Source organism: Myxocyprinus asiaticus, chromosome 33 (assembly GCF_019703515.2).
Source record: "Myxocyprinus asiaticus isolate MX2 ecotype Aquarium Trade chromosome 33, UBuf_Myxa_2, whole genome shotgun sequence".
NCBI classification, from domain to species: Eukaryota; Metazoa; Chordata; class Actinopteri; order Cypriniformes; family Catostomidae; genus Myxocyprinus; species Myxocyprinus asiaticus.
In genome coordinates, this window is record NC_059376.1 from 37,138,793 (window position 1) to 37,155,515 (window position 16,723).

At 37.4% G+C, this 16,723-nt stretch overlaps 1 protein-coding gene across 1 annotated transcript; it reads left to right on the forward strand.

Moving 5' to 3' along the window:
- The first annotated feature begins 281 nt into the window (after positions 1-281).
- Positions 282-13,399, forward strand: LOC127423936 (lysosomal amino acid transporter 1 homolog). The gene is made up of 8 exons (XM_051668647.1): positions 282-637; positions 1,162-1,351; positions 4,406-4,535; positions 4,732-4,819; positions 5,525-5,685; positions 6,135-6,227; positions 8,997-9,182; positions 11,897-13,399. The coding sequence occupies exons 2-8, from the start codon at positions 1,164-1,166 to the stop codon at positions 11,981-11,983; spliced, it is 933 nt and encodes a 310-aa protein (XP_051524607.1). The 5' UTR covers positions 282-637; positions 1,162-1,163; the 3' UTR covers positions 11,984-13,399.
- Positions 13,400-16,723: the final 3,324 nt, after the last annotated feature.

Sequence of the window (16,723 nt, forward strand, 5' to 3'; positions counted from 1 at the left end):
GCCCACTTTGAACATGTTTCATAACAAATCAGTTTGCCCCACTTTAAATAAAAGGGGCCTTTAGCCCTGCAACAGGGGGACTTTTTACCCCAAATACTATCCTTGCACTTATTGGACAGTTATTGAAGTTATTTATTTATTTATTTAATGACCTTAAACAAAACTGAAAATGATAAATAAGTATTTTGTCTCAAAAGAAATGTGTTAATTTCAGGGATCTTCATTAGTTACATAAATTTACAGCATTTTAAAATATATATTAAAAATGAGATCAAATTGCCTTAAAATCAGCCTTGAGACATTACACACAATGAACTCATGAATCAGGAATATTTTCCAGTGTATAGTGACAAACGTGTGTTTAGGAAAGTGCTGTGGTCGTTTTTGATGCTATTTAGTGTTTTGGGAGAAAATCAAATCAATGGAGCCGTTTACCCCGCGTGCCTTTCGCCTCGTTGTACCCTATAGTTTAGCAGTTCAGAGACTCTTAAGAAGGCAATGTTTGCGTCACACCATGCATATGTTTCTGCTGAATTGTCATTTCTGGTGTAATCAGGTGAGAATGGTCAGCTGATCGTACTGTTCGCCTCGAGCTCTCGTGTTTGTGTCTGGAGGTGACGGGAGTGTTTCTCTGAAGGTAATTGTATTTTTTATTTTTTTTTAGTATTGTTTATTATTTTTGTTAAAGTGTATAAGACGTCCGTTCATCATAGTGTTTGAACTGCTGAAATGTGTTGAAATTGTTAAACTGTTTCAGTTGGAGACAGCTCCGTTTTTCCATTTGAATGTGTTTCCGATGAGTTTCCATTATTATGATCACTTGTTATATTAAATGATAAAAGGCTACTTTGGATGATATTTTGCCTATGATTTAAAATTCCTTTTTTAATTGGTGACTTCAAAAATGAGACGTTCTCCAACGTTCACGTCCAAGGGTTCGAAACTGCTGAAAGCTGCGAAAAAAATAATTAATCTGAATAAAAATGAATGTAGATTGAAACAAAATAATTGGTAAAATGGCGCATTCTGACTGTATTTTAACTCTTTTAATGTTATTTCACTGCTATGTCTGAAATACATTAGTTACCTTTCTGCATAAGAATTCATTATGATTATTATGTGTCTTTCATTCCATACATATTTATTTATTTTTATCTCCAGGGATGTCTAATGGGGCCCTTTACCGTGGTTTATTTGTGCTTGGTAATAATGGAAACTTCAGCTCTCTCTGCCCGAATGGGTCTGAGTGGGTTTGGAACGGTCTGGGGGAATGTGCCCAGGATGCCAGAGATATTGCCAGTGTGATTCTCGGGCTGCTGTCAATAGTTTGCTTCATGGTATCCTCAGTACCGTAAGTAGGCCAACAAAAAACTCTTACAGGTGGTTTTTAGCCATCAGAGACAAACTTTTGCAAAATTAGAAGGTATTGCTGCAATATTTAAAGCAATTATATACAACCTATTTTTTCACAAAGAACAGCAGGTCACACTCTGAAATGTATCAAGTTTGGCAGGAAAAATATTTACAGTGGAAGTCAGAAGTTTACATACACTTAGGTTGAAATAATTAAAACTCATGTTTTAACTACTGCACAGATTTCATATTAGCAGACTATAGTTTTGGCAAGTCGTTTAGGACATCTACTTTGTGCATGACACAAGTAATTTTTCCAACAATTGTTTACAGACAGATTGTTTCACTTTTAATTGACTATATCACAATTCCAGTGGGTCAGAAGTTTACATACACTAAGTTAACTGTGACTTTAAGCAGCGTGGAAAATTCCAAAAAATGATGTCAAGCCTTTAGACAATTAGCTTCTGATAGGCTAATTGGAGTCAATTGTAGGTGTACCTGTGGATGTATTTTAAGGCCCACCTTCAAACTCAGTGCCTCTTTGCTTGACATCATGGGAAAATCAAAAGAAATCAGCCAAGACCTCAGAAAAAAACATTGTGGACCTCCACAAGTCTGGTTCATCCTTGGGAGCAATTTCCAAATGCCTGAAGGTACCACGTTCATCTGTACAAACAATAGTACACAATTATAAACACCATGGGACCACGCAGCCATCATACCGTTCAGGAAGGAGACGCATTCTGTCTCCTAGAGATGAACGTAGTTTGGTGCGAAAAGTGCAAATCAATCCAAGAACAACAGCAAAGGACCTTGTGAAGATGCTGGAGGAAACGGGTAGACAAGTATCTATATCCACAGTAAAACGCGTCCTATATCGACATAACCTGAAAGGTTGCTCAGCAAGGAAGAAGCCGCTACACCAAAACCACCATAAAAAAGCAAGACTACAGTTTGCAAGTGCACATGGGGACAAAGATCTTACTTTTTGGAGAAATGTCCTCTGGTCTGATGAAGCAAATCGTGAACTGTTTGGCCATAATGACCATTGTTATGTTTGGAGGAAAAAGGGTGAGGCTTGCGAGCCGAAGAACACCATCCCAACCGTGAGGCATGGGGGTGGCAGCATCATGTTGTGGGGGTGCTTTGCTGCAGGACGGACTGGTGCATTTCACAAAATAGATGGCATCATGAGGAAGGAAAATTATATGGATATATTGAAGCAACATCTCAAGACATCAGCCAGGAATGGTCCAAATGGACAATGATCCCAAGCATACCTCTAAAGTTGTGGCAAAATTGCTTAAGGACAACAAAGTGCATTTGAGTGGCCATCACAAAGCCCTGACCTCAATCCGATAGAAAATCTGTGGCCAGAACTGAAAAAGCATGTGCGAGTAAGGAGGCCTACAAACCTGACTCAGTTACACCAGCTCTGTCTGGAGGAATGGGCCAAAATTCCAGCAACTTATTGTGAGAAGCTTGTGGAAGACTACCCAAAATATCTGACCCAAGTTAAACAATTCAAAGGCAATGCTTCTAAGTACTAAGAAATTGTATGTAAACTTCTGACCCACTGGAAATGTGATGAAAGAAATAAAGTCTGAAATAAATCATTCTCTCTACTATTAATTGGATATAACTTTACACAGAAAATGTTAGTAAGTGATTTTCACACTAAAATCATGTTTACACACATATTATTTATGTCTTGTGGCTATACGTTTGAAACAGTGAGTATTTTAACATTAAAACATTGGCCCCATTCACTTCTATTGTAAGTGCCTCACCGTAACCCAGATTTTTGCTTCTTTTTTTTTTTTTTTTTTTTTAAAAGAGTGGCAAGTCAAAATAAATGTTTGTGATAATCAATATTATGCCACAAATGCTGTCGATTGCGCTTAACTTGTACTGAACCCGGAGCATTCCTTTAAGTGCCATTATGAACCATTTTCAAGGTTATTTTGAAAGATATTGTGCATTATAATCTAATGTTCCTTTTTTTAATTGGGGATTGCACAAATGACACGCTACAATTTGCACATTTAAGAATTTGAAACTGCTGACATCAGCAATTATTTTTCAATGCTACAAGAACGTAGAAAAGTTTGAGAGGTATTTGTAGTATATAGTAACTTTAATAACATTACTTACATTGCCAGAGAAAATCATAAATTGCAATTCCTTTTTGATGTTGCATGTTTTTAGTGCTTGTTTTCTTAAATGTTAACATGATTTAATGTAATTTGGTCCTATAAAAAACATTGTACGTTTTGGTGCTAAAACGTCTTGAGACATAATGTGGTCATCATTTACTGCTAAGACCTGCCCAACTGACTTTCATTAAAGAAATAGTTCACCCAAAAATGAACATTCTCTCATTTACTCACCCTCATGCCATCTCAGATGTGTGACTTACTTCTGCTGAACACAAAGATTTTTGGAAAAAATATCTCAGCTCTGTAGGCCCTTACAATGCAAGTCAACAGGGTCCAAAACTTTGAAGCTCAAAAAAGCACATAAAGGCAGCATAAAAGTAATCCATACGATTTTTAAAATTATTTTTTTACTATAAATCTCCACTTCCACTTTCACATTCTTTCGTTTTTGGCGATTCGCATTCTTCTTGTATAGCACCACCTACTGGGCAGGAATGAGAATTTGTAGTAAAAAATGATATACATTTTGATGTGTTTCTCACCCACACCTATCATATCACTTCTGAAGTCATGGATTTAACCACTGAAGTCATATGGATTACTTTTATGCTGCCGATATGTGCTTTTTTGAGCTTCAAATTTCTGATCACCATTCACTTGCATTGTGAGAACATACAGAGCTGAAACATTCATCTAAAAATCTGCTGAAGAAAGACAGTCATACACATCTGGGATGGCATGAGAGTGAATAAATGATGAGTGAATTTTCATTTTTGGTTGAACTATCCCTTTTAAGGCACATCAGTTATTTTAAACACTCACATGTGTGGTGAGATATTTAGCACATGATTAGAAACAATATGGTCACTAGACACTTTCTGTTCCTTTAGGCAGTACTACAGTTCCTGCAAGACAGGGAATATGGACAGCGCTCTGTCTATTTGGTTCCTTTTATTATGGCTGGGAGGTGACACATGCAATCTTGTTGGGTCGTTCTTGGCAGATCAACTTCCACTACAGGTAAGGAAGTTCACATTTCTCCTTTTGTAAGTTACATTGGATAAAATTTCCAGTTAAATTAATAAATGTAACTGTAAATGCAGGACAGTCCACTTTATTAGTTTCTGCTATTTAGATGCAAGAGTTTTGGCATTGGTTTACCATAGTGGCCGGTATTGGCCTGATTTGATTGCTCATTCCATTGTCTCTCCTTTAGATGTACACTGCAGTGTACTACGTGTTTGCAGATGTGCTAATGCTGTCAATGTACATCTACTACAAACTAAAGAATAAAATGGCAAGGGGTGAGTTGGAAATCGTATCTTACTTGTGAGATTTTCCTTTTGCCTTAAAAGGATAGTTAACCCAACAATGAAAATTCTGTCATTATTTACTCATGTATTGTTCCCTCGTGTTGTTCCAAACCATTATGAATTTCTATTGTCAAATGCGAGAATGTGTTGGTCACTTTTTTCCAAGCAATGGTGTCTGGAGATGTTAAGTCTCAAAAAAAGGACTCAAAATAACCATAAAAGCACTGTAAATGTTGTCCACATGACTCACGCTTTGCTCTTCTGAAGCCATACAAAGTCATACACATTAGAGCTAAACTTGTATTGAACCTTGAATGTTCTTTTAAGTATGTGTAATCAATTGCATTCAAGGTATACAGTGTTCTCATCAGTTTTGGAGAATAAAGTCTTTCCAGCAAATCATTTTCCTGGCAACCCTGCTTCAAAGGTCTCATACTGTACCAGTTAAGCATGTGCTTTTGAACAGTCTTTTGTTATCGTTTTGCCACTTTAATTGGCAGTGTTTAGACCAGCAGTGCTTAATTAAAAACAGTCAGTTATGAATTGAGGCCCCTTAAGCCTCTGACAATTCTCAGCATTGCTCTACATTTACTCTGTATTCCTTACCGACCCTTGGCATACCAGCAGCACAGTGTGTTATAAGAACGTGCTTATGTGTGAAGCTCTAATTCATGGAACTGCTTTTCTCCTCCGTAGACAGAGACAGTTCGTTGCTGAATGCAATCAACGTGCTGTGTCTTCTGGGAATTTCATCTTCGTTCCTCAGTCTCCCTCGCTCAGCCTTGGAGGATCAGATGCCTGCAGGGTTCAAGGGTCGAGTACTACTGGCTGTGGAGGATGAAAACGGTTCGGTACAGGTGAGGTTGCTGATCCAAGAGTGCTGATTTTTAGTTAAACAGCACTGGCACACTTCACTGTTCATATCACACTGCTTGTCTGTGTTTGCGGCGTTCCAGACAGGGTGTCAGTTTATGCATTGCTCGGCAACATGCAATGATTGATCCTGCTTATTCTTTGTTTGGAACTATTTGCGTTAATGTAGCAAAATAGATAAAATAACTGGCCATAGTGTGTCTACAATGCAAGTTAATTGATATTAACCACTTGTAAATTGAACAAGTTGTATTAAATAGCTGTGATTATCTGTTGTTTTCAGAACAACAGCACTATTGGTTGTGTAATATTGTTTAAATGTACAATTCATGCAGTTCTTTTCAGGTATAATTGTTGAGTTGCATTTGATTCATTTATATAATTAAATTTCTCTGGTATAGGATTGAGCTGATGTTTTGATCTTGTTTTTCAGCCCTTTACTACAAAGGAGATTATAGGCTTTACCATTGGCTCCGTGTCCTCAGTACTGTATCTGTGCTCCAGACTGCCACAGATGTACACCAATGTAAGTATTTATAAATCTGTGTAGGTGAATCTAAAAAAAAAAAACCTGACACATCCAGGGCCCTGTACCATAAAGCTAGCTGAAGAAACTCAGGGATCCAGGATTAGTTTTGAGTTGACACAACCAAACCTTTACAATCAGGCTTAATTGGTACCAGGATGCTGCTCATCAACTTTCTCTGTCAACTCAGGCTTTGATCCTGAGTTTAAGATTATTTCCCGCATTCATGCACATGAACGTACGTTTGCAGCGAACAGCCAATCGCATGAAACATGAAGAGAAAGACAACGATTCAGATTCACTTCTCGGCGGGATTAACCTCTGAAGGCCGATCATTATGAAAATATGAAGAATTTAAATACATTTAAAGCTGTTACACATTAGCTGATATATCAATGCATAAGTGAATTCATATAGGTCCACAAAAATAACACACAAGGTTATTCATTTTAAAAGCTTAAAAATGTTTATATTTAAATTGAAAGCTTAATATATTTTAATACTATTACACATTAATATAGGCAATTGAATAATTAAAAAGTGAGCACTTGTAATACTGCATGCAATACTTAGTATGCAATAATAAGACATATTTGTTCTTTTTTTTTTTTTAAGACGTTTTGTGTATTGCTTATATTGAGTTTCATATGGAATATTATATGTTCACCTCTAGTCCATGAAACAAAGGAGTTTGGGAGGCATTCATGCCTTTCTATAGCCATCTTGTACTGTGATTTAAGCTTTTAATATTTTAAAATCGATCGTTATTGGCAGGCATTAGTGATTGTGACAATTTTCATAAAAATTAAGCATGTTTTTCCTATTCTCATTATCATATTGCAAAAATTGTAAACTATTCATACACCGTGGTAGCATTTTTTGTGTTGCCTTTCTGCTGATTTAACAAAAAAACAACAAAAAAAGTAATTGTAGAATGGGAATCTAATGAGAATAAACATTGAAAATGATGGAAATGTAAAAAAATACATATATATATTTCATTTGGGGGGAAATGTGACCTGTTTTGTGTGATTCATCCAGATATAAATTTGTAAACTATTTAAATTTGTAAAATCATTATTTATTGCTTTAGATGTAGTCTCCTTTTCAGATATTTGTTGCATGATAATGAAGTAACTTCTCACTGCATCCAGAGTTGTACCCAACTATTTGATGAATAAATAATGTTCTGTAATTATTATAATCATAAATAATGCAGCACATTGACATACATTAGTTTTGTACATATATTATTGTACAACCCCAATTCCAGAAAGGATGGGACAGTATAGAAAATGCTAATAGAAAGAAAAAATAGTAAATTCTATTCACCTTGTACTATATTGAAAGTTTTACCTTTTATTTATTTATTTTAAATATACACTCATTTCAAATCATATGATTGCAACATCTTCAAAAAAGTTGGGACAGTTGAGTGTTACTACTGTATAACATCATCATTTCTTCTAATAACACTTATTAGGCCTTTGAGCACTGAAGACATAAGTTTATTAAAGGAATAGTTCACCAAAAAATGAGAATTCTCTCATCATTTACTCACCCTCATGCCATCCCAGATGTGTATGACTTGCTTTCTTCTGCTGAGCACAAATTAAGATTTTTAGTAGAATATCTCATTTCTGCAGGTCCATACAATGCAACTGAATAATGACCAAAACTTTGAAGCTTCAAAAATCACAGATGTTGTATAAATGTAAACCATACAACTCCAGTGGAATTTTCTAGTGGAAGCAAGTGGAATTTTCCCCCATCTATTATGCAGGGTCTTCAGCTGTGCAGTTGACTGGGTCTTCGTTGCTGTATCTTGCTCTTCATAATGTGCAACACATTCTCAGTTAGAGACTGGTCAGGACTGCAGACAGTCCAATCTAGCACCCGCACTCTGCTTACACAGCCAGGCACATGTAATCCGGGCAGTATGTGGTTTGGCATTGTCCTGCTGGAAGAGCACTTTTTTATTTTATGAATGCACGTGATCTCCGATCCCTCAGACATCACTGTCTTACAAACCATCATGTGTCTGTAATGGATATCATGACTTGGGTTTGGGAATACTTCGGTAAACCTTTGTCAGTTAACAACATTCCCTGCTGCATCCACTGATTTAAGATAAGGCTCTACTATGCAAAGCAGAAGCCATACATCAACACTGTCCAGAAGCGCCACCGACTTCTCTGGGCTCGGTCTCATCTGAGATGGAAAGTAGAACAGTGTAGAATCGTGTTTTGTGGTCCGACTAGTCCACACTTCAAATTGTTTTTGGAAAAAACAGACGTTGTGTTCTCCGGGCCAAAGAGGAAAAGGACCATCCAATCTGTTATCAGCGCCAAATAAAAAAGCCAGTGTCTGTCATGGTATCGGTGCTCATAGCATGGGAAACTTGCACATCTGTGAGGGCACCATTAATGCAGAAAGTTATGTATAAATTTTGGAGCAAAAATATATATTGCCATCCAGACGTCATCTTTTCCAGAGACATCCCTGCATTTTCCAGCGGGACAACAACAAACCACATACTGCCCGGATTACAAGTGCATGGCTGCGTAAGAAGAGAGTGCGGATGCTAGATTGGCCTGCCTGCAGTCCTGACCTTTCTCCAATTGAGAATGTGTGGCACACACAGGGTGAATATAGCACTGGTTGAATAGAATTTACAAATCACTCCTGTTTGTTTTTATTAGCATTTTTCATATTGTCCCAAATTTTCAGAATTGGGGTTGAAGTTGAAATTTTTCTTGCTGTCTGCAGTTTCGTCGGAAGTCAACAGAGGGCGTGTCTTTTTTCTTGTTTGCCCTTGTGATTCTGGGAAACACTACATATGGCATAAGCGTGCTACTGAAGAACCCAGACCGAGGGCAGGGAGAGACCAGCTACATCATGCACCACCTCCCCTGGCTCATCGGCAGCCTAGGAACTCTCTCACTTGACCTCATAATATCCTTTCACATTCACATTTTAGCCACTGAGCTGTGAGTGACGTACTGGGAGAGGATCATTATTTCCCAGCACAGCCCTCACGGATCTAGATCCACAGAAAAATTTTAAATTATTCAATAATGGACAAAGCTTTTTTACAAATTGGAACATCATAACAGGAGTTTAAATTCATGCTGGATTCTGCTTAAGGCTGGATTACACTACACAGAGTTGACTGATTTCACTGAAAATCACGTAGTATATGATGGATACAGACTTTGATTTCTTACCCTCAGACAATAATTCCATCTAGTCGGAGGATATCAAACATGTTTGATATTTGTTTTCTGACTATAGAGGAAATTTTGTTTTGTATGATGCTCCACTCCTGTAATATAAAGTCATTACTGTATATGACCTGCTCCATCATTTTGAGTCGCATTTACCCAGAATCACATATTGGGTTTTTATGTTCCTATGCCAACCATTGCCAGGATATAATAATTTGAATGCTGGCTGTCATAAAACCTTTTTTTTTTTTAGCAAGTCAGTCCACTCGGTGGCCATCTTTGAAATGCTCTCGGGCAGGCCGGGCAGCTATTTTTCAATGTAAACAAGCGGCATACAAGTACAGCTCCTATCTACTTGAATGGGGAAAGACCGAAATCTTCAAAATGGTTGGTCAAGAATATGACCAAAGAACATATTTCAAATCAGCAGTAAAATCTGACAACAATGGTATCATAAATTGTACTTCTTTACCTCAGATTACACTAAAAACCGCAATTTTCCCGGCTTGAATAGCTAATGCGCATGCGCGTTCTCGAGTTGATTGACAGGCGATGTCTGTATCTAAAAGGTGATTGGCTCTTTTACCTGTAAGGCAGGACTTCCTTTTCTACAACTGTTTACCGATGGGCATTCCAGTTTCTCCCATTAATGTTAATAGACGTGGCCCATCTGCTAAATAGTCTCTGATGTTATTTTAAAATTTTTGCAATTTGCTCTACAGTTTACTTTTTCAAGCTACATAACTTTTGGGGGGTGTGGATAGCTCAGTGGTAAAGACACTAGCTACCAACCCTGGAGTTCACTAGCTCGAATCCCAGGGCGTGCTGAGTGACTCCAGCCAGGTCTCCTAAGCAACTAAATTGGCCTGGTTGCTAGGGAGGGTAGAGTCACATGGGGTAACCTCCTCGTGATCGCTATAATGTGGTTCTTTCTCGGTGGGGCGCGTGGTAAGTTGAGCGTGGTTGCCGTGGTGGATGGCGTGAAGCCTCCACACGTGCTATGTCTCCATGGCAATGCGCTCAACAAGCCACGTGATAAGATGCGTGGGTTGACGATCTCAGACGCGGAGGCAACTGGGATTCGTCCTCTGCCACCCGGATTGAGGCGAATCACCACGCGACCACGAGGACTTAAAAAAGCACATTGGGAATTGGGCATTCCAAATTGGGAGAAAAAGGGGAAAAATACCCCCCCCCCAAAAAGCTACTTAACTTTTGACATTGAATACATTTCCAGAGGTAAATGTAGGCTTCTCCCGCGTTTGAAACGCTGATTCGCCAATTACAATATAGATGTTCAATTTAGCCAATTGCATTGACATTTTTGTTTGTTTTCTAGCAATAATTTGAGGTGAGAAGCAGCACTCCTGTTTGAATTGACAGCAGTTGAAGCGATTTTGACATCGCATTAAAAAGCATAAAAACATTTACAGTTTGAATTTCTTGATAACACTGACGTAATTTGAGACTGACATAAATAATTTGAGACAAAGCTAAGACTTTTTTAAATCAAAAACATTAGAAAACCCAAAACAGTTAAAAATCACATTTTTGGCCAAATGTCACCTTTTTCTGAAAACGGCCCACTGACGACGACCCATTTTGATAGAGTGTATCACATATGGTTAGCAGCCAATGGAAAACGTGCTTGTGGAGCCACAAAGTTCAAGAAATTGTGATGACGATCAAGTTCTCACCTCCAGCTAGCATTGTATCTGTCTTTTTACCCGAGATCACATCCAAATGCGCTTGGCCTTGTCTTCCAGTTTTTATCTGTAGTCATTTACGTAGTCGTTAAGTGTGTGATGACTAGTATTTTTAGAATGTTCAGATTTGAAATATTGTGTACTGTAATTCAGCCTTAAGTTTAAGTATGCATCTATTTTACAATTAATATACACTGGAACTTGCAGTAGTTGATTGAAAAACAACCTTTAGCAGAATGTAAGTATGTCTGACAATTCCTAAAACCTGGTGAACTGTATGAGTGCTAAATAGCCAAAATTGATTAATTGACAAGGCTTGTTTGAAAACATGCAGTCAAAGGTCACAAGACTGGTGTTGCGCTCAGTATTACAGAAATGTTTTTGAGTAACTGTATGTTTGACATTCGGATGCATATATTGACCAAGCACAGATAGTCACCATAGCATCCAGCTGTGTTGTACATTGCTGAGGTCATGTGACTTCACTTCAAAACCCAGGCCCAGATGGTATTGGTTTGTATTTTCTGCACAGATTTTGAGGGGAAATATATGGATTGGATTTAAACTTTTAAGTTTAAAGACTTAAATATTAATGTAGAATTTTATAAAAGACCATGTAAGTTCTGAGTTTTTGTTTCAATTTATTCAGACATTTCAACTCTCTGGCTTGCAGAATCTCTTGTAAGTATTTATTTGTTTTATCCCTGCTTGTTTTTGCCTTTACACTTCTCTTCAGATATCCGTGCAGTTTATGATGTACAGCAAATCTCCTCGCAATTCCACAGGCACAGATGAAGAGACTGCAGCCCTTCTTCACGGCTGAAAAACTCCCATTTCAGCTTTTATTTGTCGATGTTGGAGGTGCCTTGTGCAGCTTTTGCACATCAGAGTGCATCTCGTTCCCTCTACCTCCATGACTGAAATACAAGAACATAAAACTTGATAGTGGACAATTATTTACATTTTATAATCAACAGGTTTTATACCTAGTCATGTCAGCAGTTAAAGTTTCTTGTCCTATGAAAAATAGTGAACATTCTTAAAAGGTTAAAATGTTTGGCACCCAAGGGACTCAACTAAAACACTTTTGTCATGTTTGTACTGTACTTTCAAAATATATATATATATATATTTTTTTTTTTGTGCAAAATATAAAATCATGTTAAAGGAATAGTTCACCCAAAAATGAAAATTCATTCATTTACTCACCCTTATGCCATCCCAGATGTTCGTGACTTTCTTTTAATCTGCTGACGATTTTTAGAAGAATTTCTCAGCTCTTATTTGGTCTATAAGAGTGAATGGGTGCCAAAATTTTGAAGCTACAAAAATCACATTAGTCAGCATAAAAGTAATCCATACAACTCCAGTGGTTAAATCAATATCTTCAGAAGTGATATGATAGGTATGGGTGAGAAACAGATCACTTTTACATTTTTCTTCTTGTGTTTTTGGTGATGCACATTCTTCATGCATACCGCCTGCTACTGGGCAGGGAGAAGAGTTTCAAGCAAAAAAGGACTTAAATATCGATCTCTTTCTCACTCACACCTATCATGTCACTTCTGAAAATATGGATTAAAACACTGGAGTTGTATGGATTACTTTTATGCTGCCTTTATATGCTTTTTGGAGCATAACAATTTTGGGCACCTATTCACTTGCATTGTATGAACCTACAGAGCTGAGATATTCTTCTAAAAATCATAATTTGTGTCCTGCAGAAGAAAGTCATACACATCTGAGATGGCATGAGAGTGAGTAAATGATGAGAGAATTTTTATTTTTGGGTGAACTATCCCTTTAAGTATTTTGACATCATTGACAATATTGACCAGGAAAAAACTGTAAAAATAGGTTGCCTTCACTTTGTTTACTGTAATGGATTGTTTAAATGCTGCTTTCAATCATTGTCTTGTAATCTGTTTTAGAAATCTCTGAGTTATTTTAGATCTTTATAGTGTGGGATTTCACACTGCACCTGTCCGTCAGATGAGACTTCTTTTATTGAAGTTCATGTTTTTTTTTTAAGTCTTGTTTGACTCCTCTCTCTCTCTCTCTCTCTCTCTCTCTCTCTCTGTTCTGTGATATCACCCTACAACACTCACTAAAGATTTAAAAAAAAAAAAAAAATGTTTGTGGCCAAACATGTTTGATCTTTGTGTGTGTGTATTCAGTTTGTTTATTTTTCGAAGGTGATGACCACATAGGCAGTAACTCTTTATGCAAATAAATAACACGCCTCACATGAAGCTCACAAGCAAGAAAACGCAAAATTGATTTAAATGGAATTTGGTGTTAGCACCAATGTTCAAGCCAAATCTACGCCCTTGTTTTCACTAGTAGAATTTCACAATGATTTGTCATTCGCTGCCGTTCAAAACACAATTACGGAAATCTATAATACATTTTTTTTGTTGAAATTCCAATTTCACATTTCAGCAATGCACTTCTTAATAGTAAAAATTTATATTTTTTTAAATCAATAATTACATTGTTACAAGTGCAAATGTCCATTCCTGATATAAACAATTGAATTACTTGTAAAAATGCTATTTTTTTATATCTGTGATTTTGTTTTCATTAGTGGAAATATTAATTTCTGATATCTATAATTTGATGACAACTAGTAAGAAAGTCTTTTAAGATATCTTTAATTACATAGCAATTTATTGATCTGAAATACATTTCCAGATATGAATAAACAGCATTTTCACTCATTTTAATTCAGTTGATATCGGGACTAGATACTTTTGACTGGTATGTATTTATTGATGTAAAAAAAAAATATTTTTACTAGTAAGAAGTGCACTGATGATATGTGAAATTGGAATTTCAACTACTAAGAATATCTGTAAGTTTTGAATAGGGGTGAATGACAGATTATTGTGAAATTCTAGCTGAATTTATATATTTTTTAAAATATCAATAATGTTTTTGTTTTTAATCGTGGAGAGTCCATTTCCGTTAGTAATAACGTAATTTTAATATCAAGAAATATTTTTTTTTTTCTAGTGCAAACCCTATTACCAATATCAAAAATGAGCAATTTCACTTGTAATTCCATTCCTGTTTAAGCATTTTAACTCGTAAAAATGACAACAAATTAGGCTATCTAAAGTTCATATCCTGCATGTGATGTCGAAAGGGCTTGCGGTAGTACCAGTGTGGATGAGAACACAAACGTAGCGAAACCAATACGTTTTCAAGCGAAAATGTGTGGATGTGGCCTTGGGTGGTTCCTTTTAAGAAGGTACATTTAGGAACAAATCACTTCTAGAGCTATGTAGGCAGCCAACTAGGTTTTGTAACAAAGCCTGAAAATCTTTTAGAACATTTCTCTTCACTTCAGGAAGAACCTTGGCTACCCCATGGTTCATATCAGCAGCCCTTTTGTTCTTGGAAAACACAAGTATGTTGTTTTTCCTTATTACAACAGTCACTGTCATTAGCTTCCTGTGAGTTGAGCATTAGGGTGGGATCTGTGACCCGCAGAATGTCCCCTCTGCCCCCCAGCAAAGGACGTGAAGGGCCCACCCATGGAGCAAAAGAGGGGTTAAGGTCTCTCTCTCTCTCTCTCTCTCTCTCTCTCTGGGGGGGGTCTTGCCGAGTTTCGTGTCCAGCTGAGTGACTGAGGATGTGGGAGTAGGGTGGTTGTTAAACTCTGGCTGAAGCAAGTACGCTCTTGGAGAAGGGGCAGGAAGAACGGAGAGATAGTGAGTACTCATCCATCAGTTGGATGAACTAGAGCTGTTTATAAACACTAGGCTGCTGGGAATGTTCTAATGAGCCCCCTCATTTACACTGTGTGTGTTTATCACTCTTTAGAAATGTGTAATTATTTCAAGGGAATAGTTCACCCAAAATGCAAATTTTGTCATTAACTCACCCAGCCTCATGTTGTTCCAGACTTTATTTTTTACATAGCACACAAAAAGAGAAGTTTAGCAAAATGTCCGAACTGCTCTCTTCCATTCAATGGATGACTAAGGGCTGTCAAGCTCCAAAAAGCATCATAGTCGTACTCCACATGACACTACGGTTGTGCGCAAAAGTTTGCATACCCTTGGAAAATTGGTAATATATGTACCATTTTTAAAGAAAACATGAGTGAGCAGGCAAAACACATTCATTTCTTATGGGATTCATATTCAACTGAAGGTTATAACAGAATGGCAACAAAGAAAAAAATTAAATGACCTGCATACCCTTAGTTCTTAATACTGTGTATTGCCCCCTTTAGCATCAATGACAGTGTGCAGTCTTTTGTAATAGTTGTCTATGAGGCCCCAAATTCTTGCAGGTGTTATAGCTGCCCATTCGTCTTGGCAAAATGCCTTCAGGTCATGCAAAGTCTTTGGTCGTCTTGCATGAACCGCATGTTTGAGATCTCCCCAGAGTGGCTCGATGATATTTAGGTCAGAAGACTGTGATGGCCATTCCAGAACCTTCACCTTTTTCTGCTGTAACCACTGGAGGGTCAACTTGGCCTTGTGCTTAGGGTCATTGTCGTGCTGGAAAGTCCAAGAGCGTCCCATGTGCAGCTTTTGTGCAGAAGAATGCAAATTGTATGCCAGTATTTTCTGATAACATGCTGCATTAATCTTGCCATCAATTTTCACAAGATTCCCCGTGCCTTTAGAGCTCACACACCCCCAAAACATCAGTGAGCCACCACCATGCTTCACAGTGGGGATGGTATTCTTTCCACTATAGGCCTTGTTGACCCCTCTCCATACATAGCGCTTATGGTTGTGACCATAAAGCTCTATTTTGGTCTCATCACTCCAAATTACATTGTGCCAGAAGCTGTGAGGCGTGTCAAGGTGTTGTCGGGCATATTGTGACTGGGCTTTTTTGTGGCATTGGTGCAGTAAAGGCTTCTTTCTGGCATTTTTGTTCAAGTATCGTCATATTGTGCTCCTTGAAACAACCACACCGTCTTTTTCCAGAGCAGTCTGTATTTCTCCTGAGGTTACCTGTGGGTTTTTCTTTGTATCCCGTACAATTCTTCTGGCAGTTGTGGCCTTTGCTTGGTATCAAGAGATCCCTGAATTTTCCACTTCTTAATAAGTGATTGAGCAGTACTGACTGGCATTTTCAAGGTTTGGATATCTTTTTATATCCTTTTCCATCTTTATAAAGTTCCATTACCTTGTTACGCAGGTCTTTTTACAGTTCTTTTCTGCTCCCCATGGCTCAGTATCTAGCCTGCTCAGTGCATCCATGTGAGAGCTAACAAACTCATTGATTATTTATACACAGACGCTAATTGCAATTTAAAAAGCCACAGGTGTGGGAAATTAACCTTTAATTGCCATTTAAACCTGTGTGTATGTAAACTTTTCAAGGGTATGTAAACTTTTGATCAGGGCCATTTGGGTGATTTCTGTTATCATTATGATTTAAAAAGGAGCCAAACAACTATGTGATAATAAATGGCTTCATATGATCACTATCCTTAAGTAAAAGTTTGCATGATCAGTCATATTTTCAAAATCAATGCCAAAATTTCACAATTTCTGCCAGGGTATGCAAACTTTTGAGCACAACTGTATATTGC

What these genes read in the sequence shown, in the direction of transcription:
- LOC127423936 (XM_051668647.1), top strand. Translation starts at nt 1,164, where the DNA reads ATGTCTAATGGGGCCCTTTACCGTGGTTTATTTGTGCTTGGTAATAAT. An exon ending in TTCATGGTATCCTCAGTACC is followed by an intron (nt 1,352 to 4,405) that starts GTAAGTAGGCCA and finishes CTGTTCCTTTAG; the next exon opens with GCAGTACTACAGTTCCTGCA. An exon ending in CTCTCTCACTTGACCTCATA is followed by an intron (nt 9,183 to 11,896) that starts ATATCCTTTCAC and finishes ACTTCTCTTCAG; the next exon opens with ATATCCGTGCAGTTTATGAT.